At 42.2% G+C, this 20,052-nt stretch overlaps 3 protein-coding genes across 22 annotated transcripts in view; all 3 read left to right on the top strand.

Moving 5' to 3' along the window:
* Positions 1–3,827, top strand: part of LOC139373300 (ubiquitin-associated protein 2-like) — an 83,475-nt gene extending 79,648 nt beyond the window's left edge. For 9 of the 18 annotated variants that reach the window (XM_071113664.1, XM_071113676.1, XM_071113677.1 and 6 more), the window contains 3 exons: positions 1,745–1,815; positions 1,987–2,190; positions 2,313–3,440. In XM_071113664.1, the coding sequence (XP_070969765.1) occupies positions 1,745–1,815; positions 1,987–2,190; positions 2,313–2,408 (371 nt within the window). In that variant the 3' untranslated portion in view covers positions 2,409–3,440. Of the gene's footprint in view, positions 1–1,744; positions 1,816–1,986; positions 2,191–2,312 lie in introns of all 18 variants that reach the window. The other 9 variants (XM_071113673.1, XM_071113675.1, XM_071113670.1 and 6 more) reach the window with 5 other exon arrangements.
* A 627-nt stretch (positions 3,828–4,454) lies between these two features.
* On the top strand, positions 4,455–14,060 carry LOC139373299 (HCLS1 associated protein X-1). Of its 3 annotated transcripts, none has more exons than XM_071113657.1 (7): positions 4,455–4,698; positions 5,088–5,314; positions 5,709–5,941; positions 6,101–6,164; positions 11,919–12,049; positions 12,341–12,455; positions 12,788–14,060. In XM_071113657.1, exons 1-7 carry the CDS (start codon positions 4,625–4,627, stop codon positions 12,859–12,861), a joined length of 918 nt encoding a protein of 305 aa, XP_070969758.1. In that variant the 5' UTR covers positions 4,455–4,624; the 3' UTR covers positions 12,862–14,060. The 3 variants fall into 3 exon arrangements, with proteins under 3 accessions (XP_070969758.1, XP_070969757.1, XP_070969759.1); XM_071113656.1 differs by having other exon boundaries at positions 4,463–4,698; positions 5,088–5,338; positions 12,788–14,050; XM_071113658.1 differs by lacking the exon at positions 12,788–14,060 and adding an exon at positions 12,725–12,762 and having other exon boundaries at positions 4,463–4,698; positions 5,088–5,338.
* A 254-nt stretch (positions 14,061–14,314) lies between these two features.
* On the top strand, positions 14,315–18,699 carry LOC139372293 (aquaporin-10-like). Its single transcript, XM_071112035.1, has 5 exons — positions 14,315–15,221; positions 15,546–15,606; positions 16,187–16,231; positions 16,446–16,625; positions 18,564–18,699. The coding sequence occupies exons 1-5, from the start codon at positions 14,996–14,998 to the stop codon at positions 18,652–18,654; spliced, it is 603 nt and encodes a 200-aa protein (XP_070968136.1). The 5' UTR covers positions 14,315–14,995; the 3' UTR covers positions 18,655–18,699.
* Positions 18,700–20,052: the final 1,353 nt, after the last annotated feature.

Genomic DNA, 20,052 nt, shown 5'->3' with positions numbered 1-20,052 from the left:
TTCCGGTTTTCAGACTTCGCCTCCTCTCTTTTTTTCCTGAACGAGATGCTTCCGGTTCCTACTGACCCGCTGAGGGTGCAGGGGGACAGTCGTGTGCTAGAACAATACGTAGCCGCCACCAGATGCAGTCAGACCTTCTTTGCCGTGGATGACTGGAACTGATTTTTTTTATCCTTTCTGTTTTCCTCTGCGCCATCTCATGTCATTCCTTCACTGCTCTTTTTGCTCTCCTTCCCCGACATTGATGCATCTAATACTTTAGATTAGCATCTAGTGACCATCTTCTAGAAAGTGCTGTATTGCTCCTTTACAGCCTTGTACTGAGAATGTTTCGATCCAAGGTGTATATAATTGATTAGATTTATAATGTTGTTTTTCCGGTGCTCGAAGTGCTTTGCATAGTAAGGGGGGGGGGGGGGGGGGGGTGCAACTCCTCTTCCACCACCAATGTGTAGCACACATGTGGCACACCCACCGTTTTGTGCCAGAATGCTCACCACACATTGGCTATAATGATGGAGTGTAATGTATGCCAATTTGGGAGTAAGGGACCTGACGATCGATCCGTCTCGGCTCTAAACATTGTCTTGATTAAAAGTGGTGTAGGGGAAATAATGGTATAGGAGCAAATCATGTACAAGCCTTTTTGTTTCTCTGTGAGCACACGTCCGAGTAATCCATCTGGCTCCGCGGCTTTGTGAATTTTGACCTGTTTAAAGGTCACATCGGCTACCGAGAGCGTGATCACACAGTTGTCCGGAACAGCTGGTGCTCTCATGCATGCTTGCTTCGAGGCACTGGGCAGCTCGCGGCTGAGTTTCGCTTTGTAGTCCGTAATATTTTTCAAGCCCTGCCACATCTGACGAGTGTGAGAGCCGGTGTAGTAGGATTCAATCTTAGTCCTGTATTGATGCCTGATTGTTCGTCGGAGGGCATAGCGGGATTTCTTATAAGCGTCCGGATTAGTGTCCCGCTCCTTGAAAGTGGCAGCTCTAGCCTTTAGCTCGGAGTGGATGTTGCCTGTAATCCATGGCTTCTGGTTGGGAAATGTACGTACGGTTACTGTGGGGACAATCCACTTATTGATGAAGCCAGTGACTGAGGTGGTATACTCCTCAATGCCATTGGATGAATCCGGGAACATATTCCAGTCTGCTAGCAACACAGTCCTGAAGCGTAGTATCTGCGTCATCTGACCACTTCCGAATTGATTGAGTCACTGGTGCTTCCTGCTTTAGTTTTTGCTTGTAAGCAGGAATCAGGAGGGATAGAACTATGGTCAGATTTGCCAAATGTAGGGCGAGGGAGAGCTTTTTATGCGTCTGTGTGTGGAGTAAAGGTGGTCTGGAGTTTTTTTCATCTGGTTGCACATGTGACATGCTGGTGGAAATGAGTTAAAACTGATTTAAGTTTGCCTGCATTAAAGTCCCCGGCCACTAGCAGCACCGCTTCTGGATGAGCATTTTCTTGTTTGCTTATGGCTTATACAGCTTGTTGAGTGCTGTCTTAGTGCCAGCATCGGTTTGTGGTGGTAAATAGACTGCTACGAATAATGTAGATGAAAACTAGTCATTAGAATGTGATGTACATTTGACTGCATTACTTTCTATCTGGAAACTGCTGCCTTACTCCCGGACCATTCTGTGGATCTGACGCCCAGGGGTTTCCCTACCTCTCCTGCAGGGGTTGTGACCTGTAGACATGGTGAGGTAAATATGTCCGAACCCCTTTGTTTCCTCTGCAGGAGTCTCAGTCACGTCAAGCAACACAGGGGTCCCAGACATTTCAGGGTCTGTTTACACAAAGACACAGCAGGTGAGAATGATGCTACAGTGGTACAAACACTGGAATAAATGTATCTGTTCTGAGACATACGGACCGTTTATGACCAGTGTCTGTATAAAAGGTTGTATGTACGCAAACAAATGTAAAAAACGCACACTAGTAAAGACAGGGCGACCAACGTTGTTGTGTTTAACCCTCCAGCAGCAGTCTTTTGAGAAGCAGCAGGGTTTCCATGCAACCACACCTGCAACTTCCTTCAGCCTGCCCTCGGCCCTGGGCAGTGGTGGTCCCATCAACCCCCCAGCCGCGGCTGGTTACGCTCCGGCCCCCTTCATGCACATCCTGGCACCGCACCAGCAGCCCCTCTCTCAGATCCTGCACCACCATCTGCAGCAGGACGGACAGGTACGGTGTGTGTGTTGTGACTGCGTTTGTGTGACGGTGCATGTGTCACACTGTATCTTGGAGAGAAATAGCTAGCACTGGACACCTTGCCTATGATCTTTTCCTATTTTCTCTCCTAACAGAGTGGCACTGGACAGCGCAGCCAGAATGCTTCACTTCAACAGAAAACCCAGATCAACAAGTCTGCATACAACAGCTACAACTGGGGGGCCAACTAACACCTGGCCCCATGTGTCCCAAAGTCTGACACACCGGCAGTACTCACCCCTGTCATGGGTGTTGCTGAGCTGAGAGGCAGTCTTGTAAGGGGGGGATGGAGTTAAATGGTTATAGTAACAGACCATTAAGAGCAGAGTATTGAGTGTCTGGAATTTGTATCGTGTCCAACCCCCCTCCCTTTCGCTCTGTTGTATGTAACATAGAGCTGTTTTCTAATAAAAATGTTTTTTTGTTTTTTTACTGATGGGAGGAACAAAGAAAATGTTGAAAGCGGGAGACAGGCTGGTTTTCTATTCTCACCCTCTCCCCCTTATACTTGGGCGAAATGTAACCTTCCCACCATAAACCCAGACAGATGAACTTTTTCCTTTGTTTCCCATTGAATTTGTACAACATTTTAGTTTTAAGAATGGATTTTCTAAATTGGCAGAGGAATTGTGAAGTGTATTTTTTACCATTATATATGTGTGTATGCACATGTGCGGAGTGTGTTTGTGTGTACACTGGTGGGCCTTGGTTGTGTACCGGTCCTCTCGTTAGTCCCAAACGCAGTGAGTTACACACTCATACCATGTAAAATGATTTCCCATGTTTCCTATGTTGTAAAATAGCTTTACCCCTGATTAAAAATGTAACATTTGTAGATTGTTGCTTATTCTGCAAGACAGCTGGAGTACAAAATGATGTCGTACTAGAGGCCAGGGGCACACCCTTACCTACTTATGTGTTGAAGTTAAGTTATTTTTCTAACCCCCCCCCCAATATATTAGGAAAGCTGCAGCAATGATTACTGATGGACAAAATTGTACTATGGTTTTGTCTGATTTTCTTTTTGTACTGCGTTAAAATATATTTAAATGGCTTAACTTGTCTTGTACATATATAAAAAAAACAAGTACTGTAGTCCTTGTTTGTTCATTTCCCCCTCCCCTTTCTCAGATCCTCACTTGTTAGCTTTTTTGTTTCATGTTTTTTATTTTGTAAAAAATATATAAATATTAAGTAAATAAAACAGGAAAAATACATTTTCATCAATTTGGATGTGAATGTCTTATTTTATTTTTTAGAAACTTTATTTTTCTATCATGTGGCTTGTAAATACGCCAGTCTTTTTTCTTCAATTTAGTCAGCTAAACATAGTGGTGCCCAGTCTTGGTTGGGGCAGTCATTCTGCAAGTTTCCCTTTCTCATTTCTATATAAAACAATATTGATATCATTTGGTTGAATACAGTACCTAATTCAAAAGACCTGGATTGAAGGGAACCCTCAAGGACAGTCTAAATTTACCAGGATTGGACATCACTGCTCTGTAGTCATCCAAGGAAGTGGAGTGGGCAGGGCTGTGTTCTTACACAGTTGGTTTGGAGGACCAGCAGTATCAAATAAAACTCAACTCTGTGATTGTTTCTCTGTAGAACTCTGCATGGTGCATCCTTGTCTTTTTTCCAGAAAAAAAATAGCATTTTGGTGAGCTAGAAGGTAACATTTCAAGTAATTTAATTGAGTCAAATTTGTGTATCGATATTTCCTTCGCAGACTAACCTGTGTGCACTTCAAATTCAAAGCACATCTAATTTGTTAAATAAATCGTATTGACCTGAAAGAAATTAACTTGCTGCACAATTATTTTGAGGGGACTACTAATCACTCACACCAGTGCTACCGCTGGTCCTCTTGAAGTGGAGATCTAGGTACAACTAAAGATGTCTCCAGATTGTAGTCCTTAAAACCCGGAAATTGGTTACCTTTTGGTTCGTTCAGCATCCCTATGCGAAAAAAAATATGAATGGGGAACGAATATGGTTTTGAAATAAACGCCGAAAATAAGGTTTGAAATAATAGAAGTCGGTTAACATGACCATTATGAAGCCTTTGTGCTTTTTTTTATTGCATAGCTAAATTACGTTGGCTAATTGAGATTATCGAAGAACAAAACATATAAAAAAATATCCTAAACCTGTGTTTACCACATTATTTTCGGCGTTTATTCCAAAACGCCCTTAATTTTCCCAATAGGCTTTGTCCAAGCGAACCATGGAGTTAGTGCCTACACAAATACGCCATTACTATTGTCCTACGGTAAACTGTTCGGTGTGTTCCAAAACCGTCGATTGCTTTATTCTTCAGGGAAGTCTGGCTTTACGGCAGTCTTGAAGTCGTCCTTCGACTAGTTCAGCATGAAGTAGCTACATTTACATCAAACGTTTGATTCAAATGAGCTTATTTGATCTATTTCGTGGATTTTTTGGGGTACCTGGAGGAGGCCATGATCGTGGTGAGGGCCGAAGGTGAGATACCTAAAGCCAACTAGCTTCAGGCTGGTTTACTAACCAACGTTAGCCACTTGACTAGCTAACTAGATAGCATAAATGGCGTTGCATAACCAGCTTCATAATTAGTGTCTTTGAAGCCAATTAAACCACCTCTGTAACTAGAATAGCTGACTAGCTATATGTTTGGCTAGGTATTTAGTGTTACGTATTTTATTTGCTTGTCTTCTACCGCGAAAGAAGTATTGGTTTTGACACAACTTGTAACGTGTCATTTGCGCCAGAGACCAGCGGGTGGGGCTAAAGTGTAGGTTAAATTGTACTTTCTTGTACAAGCACTGCTGCTAAGATGCACAGTGACATGTCTTTAAAGTTTATCCTGGCTCACTTTTCCTAATCTTGCTCAGGGACCCCTTCTTCGATGGCATGACCCACGACGATGATGATGATGAAGAGGAGGATGGAATCTACTTTGATGGTTCACAGGGTGGTGGTGGCCAGCAGGACCTGTTTGATAATCAGTGGAGGTTTGGGTTCAGCATGGGCCCAAACGGAGTGAGGATCCAGGAGCCTGAGATGTTTGGCCAGTTCTTCAGAGAGATGGAGATCTTCTCACAACTAGGGCGATACGATGGTCAGTTTGGAGTAGGACAGTTTGGTAGGAGCAGTCAGTCATCCTTGGCCTGGTCTCAATATTTTTTTTGTCATGACAAGGGGAGTTGGTATGACACAAAACCAAGACAACCTTCAGACATACCTCTACCAAATTGATATTGACAGGGGAATGCTGATTCTGTGTAGTGTGAAGGAAATTCCCTGGTTAAAAAATATATGGTTATAGATGAGCCATGTCGTTACTACTGGTTTAGTTATTTAACTAAGAAATATGTGTTCACTAATGTTTGCCAATTGCCATAACCATAACTGAGCATCATCTCTGTAATAGACTGGTCTAATAAAACTATTACGCTAATTACTTTTTAATATTCTAAACACTATCCATCTCTGTGACCTCTCCCTCATTCCAGGTGTTACCAGTATTGAGGCGCCCCTTTCCCAGGACAGGTCAGAGAAAGGTGGGGGAGGATCCAGTGGAAACTCCTTGAGGGACTTCATGTTGAAAGGCCCCAATGACTGCCCGTGTGGGTCGACTGGGCTACCCTCAGGACCATCAGAAGGCCCCAGGGTTGATAAGAACCCTCCATCTGGTGGCCCATGCTTCCCCAACACACCCTTTGATTACTGGACACCCTTTTCTAAGGTATAGGAGAGATCTATCCCAGTCATCATTCTCAAATTACAATATAGTACATTCTGAATAATAATTTTATGAGCTACACATCCTACGGGTGGTAACTTTTTGTCTACAGTTTATTCTCTTCATTAATCATGTCCTTTGATTATCTTTTATTTTCTCCAGTTCAATGATAGTTGGAGAGGAAGGCTACAAAGGGGTCAAAAGCAGGAGCCGAAAGCAGACAGAGGTATGGGCATGTTATTGTCAAACGGCCAAGTTATTTGGATTTAGGCACAAGGTCCTGTAAAATCAAATTTTATTTGTCACGTGTGGCGAATACAACAGGTTGACCTTACCATGAAGTGCTTACTTACAAGCCCTTAATTAACCTACAATGCAGTTTTAAGAAAATAAATAAATCAACTAAAGTTAAAAAAAAAATGCAAATAAAAGTAACACAGTAAAATAACAATAATGAGGCTATATACAGGGGGTACCGATACCGAGTCAATGTGCAAGGCTACAAGTTAGTCGATGTAATTTGTACAAGTAGGTAGAGATAAAGTGACTATGCATAGATAATGAACTGTGAGTAGCAGCAGTGTAAAAACAAAAAGGGTGGGTGTCAATGCAAATAGTCCGGGTGGCCATTTGATTAATTGTTCAGCAGTCTTACGGCTTGGGGGTAGAAGCTGTTAAGGAGCCTTTTGGACCTAGACTTGGCACTCTGGTACAGCTTTCTGTGCGGTAGCAGAGAGAATAGTCTATGACTTGGTCTTTGACCATTTTTTGGACCTTCCTCTGACACCACCTAGTATATACAGTTGAAGTCAGAAGTTTACATAAACTTTGGTTGGAGTCATTAAAACTCATTTTTCAACCACTGCACAAATTTCTTGTTAAACAGTAGTTTTGGCAAGTCGGTTAGGACATCTACTTTCTGCATGACACAAGTCATTTTTCCAACAATTGTTGACAGACAGATTATTTCACTTATCTGTATCACAATTCCAGTGGGTCAGAAGTTTACATACACTAAGTTGACTGTGCCTTTAAACAGCTTGGAAAATTCTAGAAAATTATGTCATGACTTTAGAAGCTTCTGATAGGCTAATTGACATAATTTGAGTCAATTGGAGGTGTACCTGTGGATGTATTTCAAGGCCTACCTTCAAACTCCGTGCCTCTTTGCTTGACATCATGGGAAAATCAAAAGAAATCAGCCAAGATCTCAGAAAAAAAATTGTAGACCTCCACAAGTCTGGTTCATCCTTGGGAGGAATTTCCAAACGTCTGAAGGTAGCACGTTCATCTATACAAACAATAGTACACAAGTATAAACACCATGGGACCACATAGCTGTCATACTGCTCAGGAAGGAGACACGTTCTGTCTCCTAGAGATGAACGTACTTTGGTGCGAAAAGTGCAAATCAATCTCAGAACAACAGCAAAGGACCTTGTGAAGATGCTGGAGGAAACAGGTACAAAAATATCTATATCCACTGTAAAACGAGTCCTATATCGACATAACCTGAAAGGCCGCTCAGCAAGGAAGAAGCCACTGCTCCAAAAACGCCATTAAAAAAAGCCAGACTACGGTTTGCAACTGCACATGGTGACAAAGATTGTACTTTTTGGAGAAATGCCCTCTGGTCTGATGAAACAAAAATAGAACTGTTTGGCCATAATGACCATTGTTTTGTTTGGAGGAAGAAGGGGGATGCTTGCAAGCCGAAGAACACCATCCCAACCATGAAGCATGGGGGTGGTAGCATCATGTTGTGGGGATGCTTTGCTGCAGGAGGGACTGGTGCACTTCACAAAATAGATGGCATCATCAGGAAGGGAAATTATGTGGATATATTGAAGCAACATCTCAAGACATCAGTCAGGAGTTAAAGCTTGGTTGCAAATGGACAATGACCCCAAGCATATTTCAAAGTTGTGGCAAAATAGCTTAAGGACAACAAAGTCAAGGTATTGGAGTGGCCATCACAAGCCCTGACCTCAATCCCATAGAAAATCTGTGGGCAGAACTGAAAAGGTGTGTGCGGGTTATTAGGCCTACATTCTGACTCAGTTACACCAGCTCTGTCGGGTGAATTTTGGCCTATTCCTCCTAACTTATTGTGGGAAGCTTGTGGAAGGCTACCCAAAATGTTTGACCCAAGTTAAACAATTTATAGGCAATGCTACCAAATACTAATTGCGTATTTAAACTTCTGACCCAATGGGAATGTGATGAAAGAAATAAAAGCTGAAATAAATCATAAATAAAACCCCCCCCCCCCCCCCCCCCCAGTGATGTACTGGGCCGTATGCACTACCCTCTATAGAGCCTTACGGTTGGGTGCCGAGCAGTTGCCATACCAGGCGGTGATGCAACCGGTCAGCTGGTGCAGCTGTAGAACTTTTTGAGGATCTGGGGACTCATGCCAAATCTGTTCAGTCTCCTGGGGGGGAAAAGGCGTTGTCGTGCCCTCTTCACGACTTGGTTAGTTTGGACCATGATAGTTCGTTGGTGATGTGGACACCAAGGAACTTGAAACTCTCAACCCGCTCCACGACAGCCCCGTCGATGTGAATGGGGGCGTGTTCAGCCCTTATTTTCCTGTGGTCCATGATCATCTCCTTTGTCTTGCTCACGTTGACGGAGAGGTAGTTGCCCTGGCACCAGATTGCCAGGTCTCTGACCTCCTCCCTAAAGGCTGTCTCATTGTTGTCAGTGATCAGGCCTTAACACTGTTGTTTTCAGCAAATGTAATGATGGTGTTGGAGTCATGCTTAATCATGCAGACGTTGGTGAACAGGGATTACAGGAGGGAACTAGGCACGCACCCCTGAGGGGCCCCCGTGTTGAGGATCAGCATGGCAGATGTGTTGTTGCCTATCCTTACGCGTGGCGGCCCGTCGGGAAGTCCAGGATCCAGTTGCAGAGGGAGGTGTTTAGTCCCAGGGTCCTTAGCTAAGTAATGGGCTTTGTGGGCACTATGGTGTTGGAACACTGTTCTGTAGTCCAATTAACATAATTCTCACATACAGTGGGGAGAACAAGTATTTGATACACTGCCGATTTTGCAGGTTTTCCTACTTACAAAGCATTTAGAGGTCTGTCATTTTTATCATAGGTACACTTCAACTGTGAGAGACGGAATCTAAAACAAAAATCCAGAAAATCACATTGTATGATTTTTAAGTACCGTAATTTCCAGACTATAAGCCGCTACTTTTTTTCCCACACTGTGAACCTCGATTCATGCCGCCAAAAAACTGAGCACTGTCACATAATGTGACGTAAATAGAGCTGATGTATCAAATACTTATGTCATGCAATAAAATGCAAATTAATTACTTAAAAATCATACAATGTGATTTTCTGGATTTTTGTTTTAGATTCCGTCTCTCACAGTTGAAGTGTACCTATGATAAAAATCACAGACCTCTACATGCTTTGTAAGTAGGAAACACTGCCGATTTAGCAGGTTATCAACTTCCCATCAAGGTGTCGTTCCGTGGGAGGCTTGGATGACAAGTGGGGAGAAATCCTTCACTAAAACGGGCCGCATGCGAAGAGCAACTTATGGTCAAGTCTGCCAGTGGGTCCTGACAGCGTAGAGCATTGTCAAAAAATCCACTATCATCAACGGGTTTCGAAAGGCTGGACTGCTGCGTGTTGAAGAGTGCAGCATGAGCTCAGCGGGGAATTTGCTTCCGGATGAAAGTGACGAGAGCGACAATGAAAACGATCCAACATCGGATGAAGCAATACTGAGGCTATTCAACTCTGACACCGAAGGAGATGACTTCAGAGGTTTCAGTGCACAGGAGGAGGAAGATAGTGACCAATGACTTTCTTGGTAGGCTACTGTTTACTGCTATTTTTATTTTTTTTGTTACAAGCCGTGTTTCGTTAAAGCCTATTTATTTTTGTTACAAGCCGTGTTTCGTTAAAGCCTATTTATTTTTGTTACAAGCCGTGTTTCGTTTAAAAGCCTATTTATTTTTGTCTTGTTTAAAGGCTGTGTAAAGTTCATTTGTTTCAATGTACCGGTAGGCATGTGCGGCTTATTATGTAGAAAATAAATCTTTTTTTTTTTTGTATTCAGTGGGTGCAGCTTATATTCAGGTGCGCTTAATAGTCCAGAAATTACGGTAATAATTAGCATTTTATTGCATGACATAAGTATTTGATCACCTACCAACCAGTAAGAATTCCGGCACTCACAGACCTGTTAGTTTTTCTTTAAGAAGCCCTCCTGTTCTCCACTATTACTACCTGTAACCTCTTAGGGATAGGCGGGACGCAAATGTCTCAACTGGCCAATTGCCAGGGAAAATGCAGAGCGCCAGATTCAAATAAAATACTATAAAATTCAAACTTTCATTAAATCACACATTTTAAGATACTCAATTAAAGCTACACACGTTGTGAATCCAGCCAACATGTCAGATTTTAAAAATGCTTTTTGGTGAAAGCATAAGAAGCTATTATCTGATAGCCTGCACCATCTGCACCAGCTGTAAACAAAGGAGTTAGCATATTTCAACCCTGCAGGCGCTACACAAAACGCTGAAATAAAATATAAAACATGCATTACCTTTGACGAGCTTCTTTTGTTGGCACTCCAATATGTCCCATAAACATCACAATTGGTCCTTTTGTTCGATTAATTCCGTCCATATATATCCAAAATGTCCATTTTATAAAGTGCAAAGGTCAAATTGAGCTTTTTGGTCTAAACTCCACTCGCTGTGTTTGGAGGAAGAAGAAGGATGAGTACAACCCCAAGAACAACATCCCAACCGTGAAGCATGGAGGTGGAAACATCATTCTTTGGGGATGCTTTTCTGCAAAGGGGACAGGATGACTGCACCGTATTGAGGGGAGGATGGATGGGGCCATGTATCGCGAGATCTTGGCCAACAACCTCCTTCCCTCAGTAAGAGCATTGAAGTTGGGTCGTGGTTGGGTCTTCCAGCATGACAACGACCTGAAACACACAGCCAGGGCAACTAAGGAGTGGCTCCGTAAGAAGCATCTCAAGGTCCTGGAGTGGCCTAGCCAGTCTGCAGACCTGAACCCAATAGATCATCTTTGGAGGGAGCTGAAAATCCGTATTGCCCAGCGACAGCCCCGAAACCTGAAGGATCTGGAGAAGGTCTGTATGGAGTGGGCCAAAATCCCTGCTGCAGTGTGTGCAAACCTAGTCAAGAACTACAGGAAACATATGATCTCTGTAATTGCAAACAAAGGTTTCTGTACCAAATATTAAGTTCTGCTTTTCTGATGTATCAAATACTTATGTCATGCAATAAAATGCAAATTAATGACTTAAAAATCATACAATGTGATTTTCTGGATTTTTGTTTTAGATTCCGTCTCTCACAGTTGAAGTGTACCTATGATAAAAATTACAGCCCTCTACATGCTTTGTAAGTAGGAAAACCTGCAAAATCAGCAGTGTATCAAATATTTGTTCTCCCCACTGTAGATGTTGTCCAGGTGAGAGAAGGGCAGTGGGATTGAGATTGCGTCAGCTGGTACTCTCATGCACGCTTCAGTGTTGCTTGCATCGAAGCGAGCATAAAAGGCATTTAGCCTGTCTGGTAGGCTCGCGTCACTGGGAAGCTTGCGGCTGGGTTTACCTTTGTAGTCCGTAATAGTTTACAAGCCCTGCCACATCCGACCAGTGTCAGAGCCTGGTGTGTTGGGATTCAATCTTAGTCCTGTATTGATGCTTTGCCTGTTTGATGGTTCGTCTGAGGGCATAGTGGGATTTCTAATTAGTGTCCTGCTCCTTGAAAGTGCTTTAGGTTTGGGTTCTGGTATAACACTCATCATATTAGCAAATATCAAACGTTTTAACACTAGTTTGATAAAGAAGCTGTAACAAAGGTAGATTATGAAAATATCTGACTTCTGCAGCCTTCTCTACAGTTACCTGTCTTGTTTTTTTTGTTGGATTTCCATTTCAATTTCCTAAACATCATCTCCTCAGATCTGGACTCGCAAGTCTCCTTTGGAGGGCTCGATCAGATTCTAGCGCCACCTGCTTGGTCTTCTACTCAGCCAAAGATGCGCTCTTACTTCCAGTCGGTCACTGTCACCAAAGTGGTGAAGCCTGATGGGGTAAGAGATACAGTTCACCTTGCAATGGTAAACAATAGAAATATGCATACTTATTTTTGAATGTTGTATCTTGGTCTACAGTAAAGTGCTCCCTGTTTTTTCCAAGATGGTCAATATGGAGGCACTCCATTTCTGCGCCCCTATAGGCCCTGGTCAAAAGTAATGCACTACATAGGGGATAGGATGCCATTTGGGATGCACACCATGTTCAATCCACTGTTCAGAACCATGCAGAGTTATAGAACCCTTATAGAGTTTCTATGACAGTCTGTTTGAATGTGTTTTGTTTAGAGTGTTGAGGAGAGGCGCACAGTCCAAGATGGCCAGGGGAACGAGGAAACCACAGTGACTTATATAGGGGGGCGCGAGGGGGTACAGGATCAAGCCGGACCGCTCTTACCACCAGGTCAGTGTCCTCCAGTAGGGTTTATGTTTCTAGTCACCAAACTGATGCCCTGTTTACTGTATCATATCATAATGTCATTTAGCAGATGCAGAAATGGCATCATGAAATGGCAGATCATATTAAATTCCGTAGACATGCGATTTGACACAATTGTATGTGAAAATACCTTGACACTGAGAACCTTACATGGTTAAGGTTGGCAGCCATGTATTTATGGGGGAAACTGTATCTTGTGATGATATGTAAAATGCCTTTTCAACCTCCAACAGAACGTTGTACAACCGACCTAATGACTTAACCCCCCCCCCCCCCCCCCCCCCCCCCCCCCCCAGGTGGCACACACCCCTTTTCGGAAATGCACGATGATCTTTCCTTGTTTTCAAAATTCTTTGGAGGCAGGAGGTGAACCTATCGATTGGGAGCTCGGAAGAAGAATAAATGTCAAATCATTTCTAGACATTATTTCACTGTATTACATTGTGGTAAAGTAATGTTTAGGGTTGGTTATATTTTCAGTAAGGATTTAATGTTGTTTATTGCCTCTCTCTTAACTATGGGCAGGCTGGATAAACTAAGCTTGGTCCCAGATCTGTTTGTGCTCTTGCCAACTCCATTGCTCATTGTCAAGCCAAAAATGACTTGGCATGACAAATGAGTGACAAGGAGTTGGCATGATGGTACAACAGAATGGCACTCAGGCTAGAATCAACTATGATTGCCAAAATAACTGAGTATTTCTGTTCAGTAAAACATGTAGCATTGCAGTGTGATTCTTAATTGACCAATACCCACTAAGTGAGCTAGGCAGAAAATATTATGGACAAAATTGAAGAGTGAAATAACCCTTTTGTGAATAGTTTGCAGAAACAGCTCAACCTAAATCGAGCATAAGAAAATTCTGACTTGTCAATATGCATATTTTATTTTTGTAAAGTCCTTTTCAAATTCTGCAGTGTGAATTTATGACTGAAATATAAAATTATTATGTTATAAAATTGCGATGCTTCAATTGCCTCAATTTGCGTCCCACTACTCAGAAGCATTTGCATTTTTTGTAGATCACACCAAAAAATTGTTTTGCCATTTCTATGATGTAAGATTAAAATGAACTAGGCTCTTGCAACAATTAAATGGTATTTCCAGAAAACAAGCGTAAAGTGTACCTTTTTGTTGTTGCCTAATTTTGAAGGTTGTTGACCTGCCTTCAACAAAAGCATTGCTACATGTACTCTGTAATATGGGTTAACTTTAATGTGATCTTCATGATGACATCTGCTACCACATTTTTGCTTTGCAAAAGACACACAATCTGATGTATGGCTGGTGTATGTTTTTGCCAGATACTTCTGTAGGTGTGGTGTTAACTGTTGCCTGTTAAACAACAGTCCAAGGCTTCTGAATTTAAAATGTACTTGATGTACATTGTACTTGATCACTTATTTCTTGAGAAGCAAGAGAGCTAGTAGTCTGTTAGAAAAGATAGGATGGTCATCTTATTGATGATTATCATAATTTAGCTAAATGCTCACCTCTGACCTAATCTGTTCCATTATATGGTCAGAGACTCAACTGGTTTAAGAAATAAAAAATGTAATCTGCAGTTTGTTTTTGACCTCGTGCTTGGCTACAGTAGTGTCAATTGTCTTACTGCAAATAACTTATCTAGCATAGTTGCAGACTTTATTTGCTAGATTCTCCTACTCCCAGTAACCTGCTTATTGTGTTCATAGAGGGGACATATTGAATGGACAAGCTGAGAAATCTGGACAGAGCCTCTACAGACAGACGGAGGCTCAAGGGGATGACAACAGGCATACTCAGCCGGTTTAACCCCAGATTACCAGTCTAGAGTTAGTTGTAAGTATTTTTGCTTTAACACAGGACCACCAGGACAGGAGACAATCGTAGACCTAAGAGGTTGATATGATAGAGAACAATTGGGGGTTATTGATTTAGTTGGGACAGATAGGTACGAAGGATGGAGGTACTGAAGGGAAGGCTGAGGGTGAGGAATATGCCATTTAAGGAGTTAATGGCTGAGACCTTGGCTATGTTCGTCCTTATGGTGAGTACTTCATCTCAATGTCTTTCTTCATATTATCAATGATCAAGGGTTTTTACTGTTTTATGCATTCTTAAATCTCATAGGAATTTGTTTATTCTGTGTTTGAAAGTGCTTGGGAGCAAAAGCTACCTCACCACAATTGAGGAACATATTCAAAATGCTCTAGAGTAGCTGTTCCTCAAATCCATTGGCCATTCAAAGATTTGTTTCGACACGGTCAAGACTTGAGTTGGAATGAGATCCAGAAACGTGGAACTGAACAGAGCAACCCTGGGTTAAAAAGGAATATTCTAGAACGTACTTAACTCTTCTATCACATCCTCCATTGTAAGGGACTTGCCTGGTTAAATTAAAACTAAAACAACAAAGTCTACGTGCTGCTTTTAGTTCTCGCCAACCTTGTTGCAATTTACATATTTTTGTCTTCATCTTTATTCCTTTATCAGTGTCTTTTGAAGATGTTTGGCAAGCATGCATGGTGACTACTAAGTTGACCTTGATCTCTCTTCCCCCTTTCTCATCCACCCTTCCTCTTCTCTCCCTACTCCGTCCCTCTCTCCTTCCTCGATCTCGCCCTCAGATGTTTGACTGTGCGGCGATGGCCCAGGTGAAGTTGACTCGAGGGGCCAAGGGCCTTTCTGTCAAAATGGCCACCTCAGTGGGCGTCATGAGTACCATGTACATTGCCAGGGGCGTCTCTGGTAAGTGGTAATTCAAGACAACTACCGGTAGCCTCATAAATGCATAACCCTTCCCAAGTATAAGAAAGAGAACCCAAATTGTAGTGATAACTTTCTCATTGCTTTGACTTGATTTTCATTGAACTCTTATGTAACCCTACTGTTATTAACCTGACCCTTATACTGTAGACTCACTACATATACTGAATGTTATCAATATCGTACCATACATAACAATATGGTAGACAGTGCAAATGGTGCTTTATCAGATTATTTATCATCTTCAAATAGATAGATTTTTATCTTACCTCTTCTTCCCTCCCTCTTTCCTTTCCCCTCTCTCAGGAGCCCACCTGAACCCAGCTGTCTCCCTTAGTTGTGTGCTTGGGAGGCTAAGTCTAAACTGGTGCCCTACTGCATGTCTCAGGTTCTGGGGGCCCATATAGCTGCTGCTGTGGTCTTCTTCGTGTACTATCGTGGGTCTGATAAAACGTGTAGAAGGAAACACTGCTGAAAATACAGTTGTCTTAGATATTTCTAACTCTCTTTCTTGGTTTTCCTCTCTCTGTCCCTCTATCCATATGCTAATATGGACTCCAGCGGTGGCGTCCTGACTGTGTACGGCCCAAATGAAACGGCCTCCATCTTTGCTACCTACCCATCCGACTATCTCTCTATGGGACAGCTTCTTTGACCAGGGAGGAGAGAGGGAAAATAATCAGTGCATACAGTAATGCATTATTGAGGATTGTGGGTATTGTACCTCTGAGGATATTTTACAGATGTAGGATCTTAATTTGACCAGTATTGTACCAAGAAAAATAATCCTGCAGCAACACGATTTGAACGTTTAGTCCATGTTGCTTTATTGGTGGTTAGAAGTAGGCTAAATGAAAATTGCAATACTGTTAATATAACTGTGTGTTATTGCGTGTTTTCAGTTCATTTATGTCAATCATGACTCATCTGTGTTTCCTGTGGTTCAGGAAAATTCTCAGCAACAGAAGTGATCAAATTAAGAGCCTACATCTGTACGTCTAACTTCATCACTAATCCTTTACACTGTACATGCTTTTAGTTTTATATGTTATGTCTTGTTGTATCTACCATTCCTTCCCCACGCACAGTTAGTTCCCTCTCAGGAAATAAAACCTATTTGAAAATGTAACTAATCCATACCTTTCTGTTGTTTCCTTCAGTTGGTGGGCACAGGTATGATCATGATGTGCTTCCAGCCCCTGGATGAACGGCGGAACAAGCCTTCCCCCTTCTGACCTGGTGCCCCCCCCCCCCCCTCACCGCCGTGGTTCTCACGGGGATCTCCCAGTCCATGTCTTCAAACTGCGGGGGAGGGATCAACCCTGCCCGGGACCTGGGGTCACGCCTCCTCACTCTGACCGCCGGATGGGGTACAGAGGTCTTCACGTGAGTAATCTCAGCAACCCAGAACCAAAATCTCATGTCAGCTACTCGATTAAGTAACATACATTTATGTACGTCTGTCCACAAGAGATTACACATGAGTGTCTTTGGGGAGGGAGAATGGAGGAGATGCAGTGAGACATACAGTGCCTTGCGAAAGTATTCAGCCCCCTTGAACTTTGCGACCTTTTGCCACATTTCAGGCTTCAAACATAAAGATATAAAACTGTATTTTTTTGTGAAGAATCAACAACAAGTGGGACACAATCATGAAGTGGAACGACATTTATTGGATATTTCAAACTTTTTTAACAAATCAAAAACAGAAAAATTGGGCGTGCAAAATTATTCAGCCCCTTTACTTTCAGTGCAGCAAACTCTCTCCAGAAGTTCAGTGAGGATCTCTGAATGATCCAATGTTGACCTAAATGACGAATGATGATAAATACAATCCACCTGTGTGTAATCAAGTCTCCGTATAAATGCACCTGCACTGTGATAGTCTCAGAGGTCCGTTAAAAGCGCAGAGAGCATCATGAAGAACAAGGAACACACCAGGCAGGTCCGAGATACTGTTGTGAAGAAGTTTAAAGCCGGATTTGGATACAAAAAGATTTCCCAAGCTTTAAACATCCCAAGGAGCACTGTGCAAGCGATAATATTGAAATGGAAGGAGTATCAGACCACTGCAAATCTACCAAGACCTGGCCGTCCCTCTAAACTTTCAGCTCATACAAGGAGAAGACTGATCAGAGATGCAGCCAAGAGGCCCATGATCACTCTGGATGAACTGCAGAGATCTACAGCTGAGGTGGCAGACTCTGTCCATAGGACAACAATCAGTCGTATATTGCACAAATCTGGCCTTTATGGAAGAGTGGCAAGAAGAAAGCCATTTATTAAAGATATCCATAAAAAGTGTCATTTAAAGTTTGCCACAAGCCACCTGGGAGACACACCAAACATGTGGAAGAAGGTGCTCTGGTCAGATGAAACCAAAATTGAACTTTTTGGCAACAATGCAAAACGTTATGTTTGGCATAAAAGCAACACAGCTGAACACACCATCCCCACTGTCAAACATGGTGGTGGCAGCATCATGGTTTGGGCCTACTTTTCTTCAGCAGGGACAGGGAAGATGGTTAAAATTGATGGGAAGATGGATGGAGCCAAATACAGGACCATTCTGGAAGAAAACCTGATGGAGTCTGCAAAAGACCTGAGACTGGGACGGAGATTTGTCTTCCAACAAGACAATGATCCAAAACATAAAGCAAAATCTACAATGGAATGGTTAAAAAATAAACATATCCAGGTGTTAGAATGGCCAAGTCAAAGTCCAGACCTGAATCCAATCGAGAATCTGTGGAAAGAACTGAAAACTGCTGTTCACAAATGCTCTCCATCCAACCTCACTGAGCTCGAGCTGTTTTGCAAGGAGGAATGGGAAAAAATGTCAGTCTCTCGATGTGCAAAACTGATAGAGACATACCCCAAGCGACTTACAGCTGTAATCGCAGCAAAAGGTGACGCTACAAAGTATTAACTTAAGGGGGCTGAATAATTTTGCACGCCCAATTTTTCAGTTTTTGATTTGTTAAAAAAGTTTGAAATATCCAATAAATGTCGTTCCACTTCATGATTGTGTCTCACTTGTTGTTGATTCTTCACAAAAAAAATACAGTTTTATATCTTTATGTTTGAAGCCTGAAATGTGGCAAAAGGTCGCAAAGTTCAAGGGGGCTAAATACTTTCGCAAGGCACTGTATTTAGATAATGCAACATTTAGATCAAGGGACTCACATGGAGGTTCAGCACCTCTTATGTGCAAATACATTTGACATATAATATACAAACTATGTGCACAGTCTAGAGCTCAACATAACAATGAAAAACCTCCCTAATCTGCACTAACTAACCTCACTCTCTCTCACCCTACAGGTGCTATAACTACTGGTTTTGGGTCCCCATCGTGGCTCTGGGCTCTACCTGGTCTTCGTCCAATGGCACTTACCAGACTGAGATAAATTAAACCAATGACTTGCAGTTCAAGACCATGGATAAAAAGCTGGAAATCATCAAAAACAACAATGCTGTAGAGCTGGCCCACAAGTTCTAGTTGGCATAACCTTGTCCCCAGGCTCAATTGCTACACAGAGAGAGTGCCGGCTGGGTGGATGAGATTATAGTTGGTGGTACAGATGAAGGATATACTCGTTTTATCTATTCTTTAGCCTTTTTATGAGCAAAGTAACCATCTGAATAACTGAACATGGTGTTCAGAATATTAGATATACCTTTGGTGTTGATAGAAGGGTACTGTGGGACTTTATACAATATTTTGAAAAATAATGAAAATGACATGCAATAAACTTGTAACAGACTGCTTTATGACATTCTCTATCAACTATACAGAGCCATATATTTTCAGACATATTTGGATCTTGGGCAATCTATAGATCACTTCATTCCATTTAACGATACTGTTGATTACAACAACAAAAGAACACCCCTCACCTTTCTGCATTGATGAACTATTAATGATATGTCATACAGGGGTCGGTTCACAAATAGAGTACATTTTGTGTAGTGTAACTTGGTAAATAAATAAAATAATCCAATTTTAACATTGTCATAATGAGCACATGTTCAACTTCATAAAAAAAATAAAACGTTTTCCCACCAAGAAAAATAAATAATATAGTAAGTGCCATTAATGTAACAGGGTTCAGCCATAAATCCCCTTGTGACAGGGGGGAATGGAAGCTTGTTGTGTGGAACAGGGAGGGGCAATTGAATGCAAGCTTCACAAAAATGTTTTAACAATTACAAACATTTGTAGCCCATCTATGGGTAACAGTTTTGACTCAGTTTTTCACCACAAAACGGCAAAGAGTAGAACCAGCTCACGTGCTTTTAAACTCATTTGAGTATATGTATACTTGTTTACGTGCTGCTGTGCGTTTTGTTGCTAACGTTACCTGCCAACTTTATGGTTTTTACTTTTAAATTACCGTTTATATTTTTTGTTTTTCCCTCGCTCTACTTTTTTCATTCAACTTTTTCACTCCGGACGCGAATCTGGACATGGTTCGTCAGGACCTCCAACAGCCGAAGCTAAGTTGTAACATTAGCACGATGCCTTCTAAATGCAGTCGCTGTACTCATAATATACAGGAGAGCGATCGCCTTACGGCGAGGATAGCTAATTTAAGTGAAGGAAAGGATGAAACAGCGTCTGTGCCACCAGTAAGTACAGATAGTAGTATAAATCCCCTCGCACAGTCCCCGCAGCCGGACAACTTTCTCATGGCTTCTGGAGGAAAATGCTGTAGGAATGCTCAACCGGTGTTGCTCATTCAGCCAACAAACTTTCAACCGGTTCTCCCCATTCTCCCCATTTCTTATGGCTGGGGGCAGTATTGAATAG

This window comes from Oncorhynchus clarkii, chromosome 18 (genome assembly GCF_045791955.1).
Source record: "Oncorhynchus clarkii lewisi isolate Uvic-CL-2024 chromosome 18, UVic_Ocla_1.0, whole genome shotgun sequence".
In the NCBI taxonomy this organism is placed as follows: Eukaryota; Metazoa; Chordata; class Actinopteri; order Salmoniformes; family Salmonidae; genus Oncorhynchus; species Oncorhynchus clarkii.
This window is presented reverse-complemented; position numbering and strand designations above follow the sequence as displayed.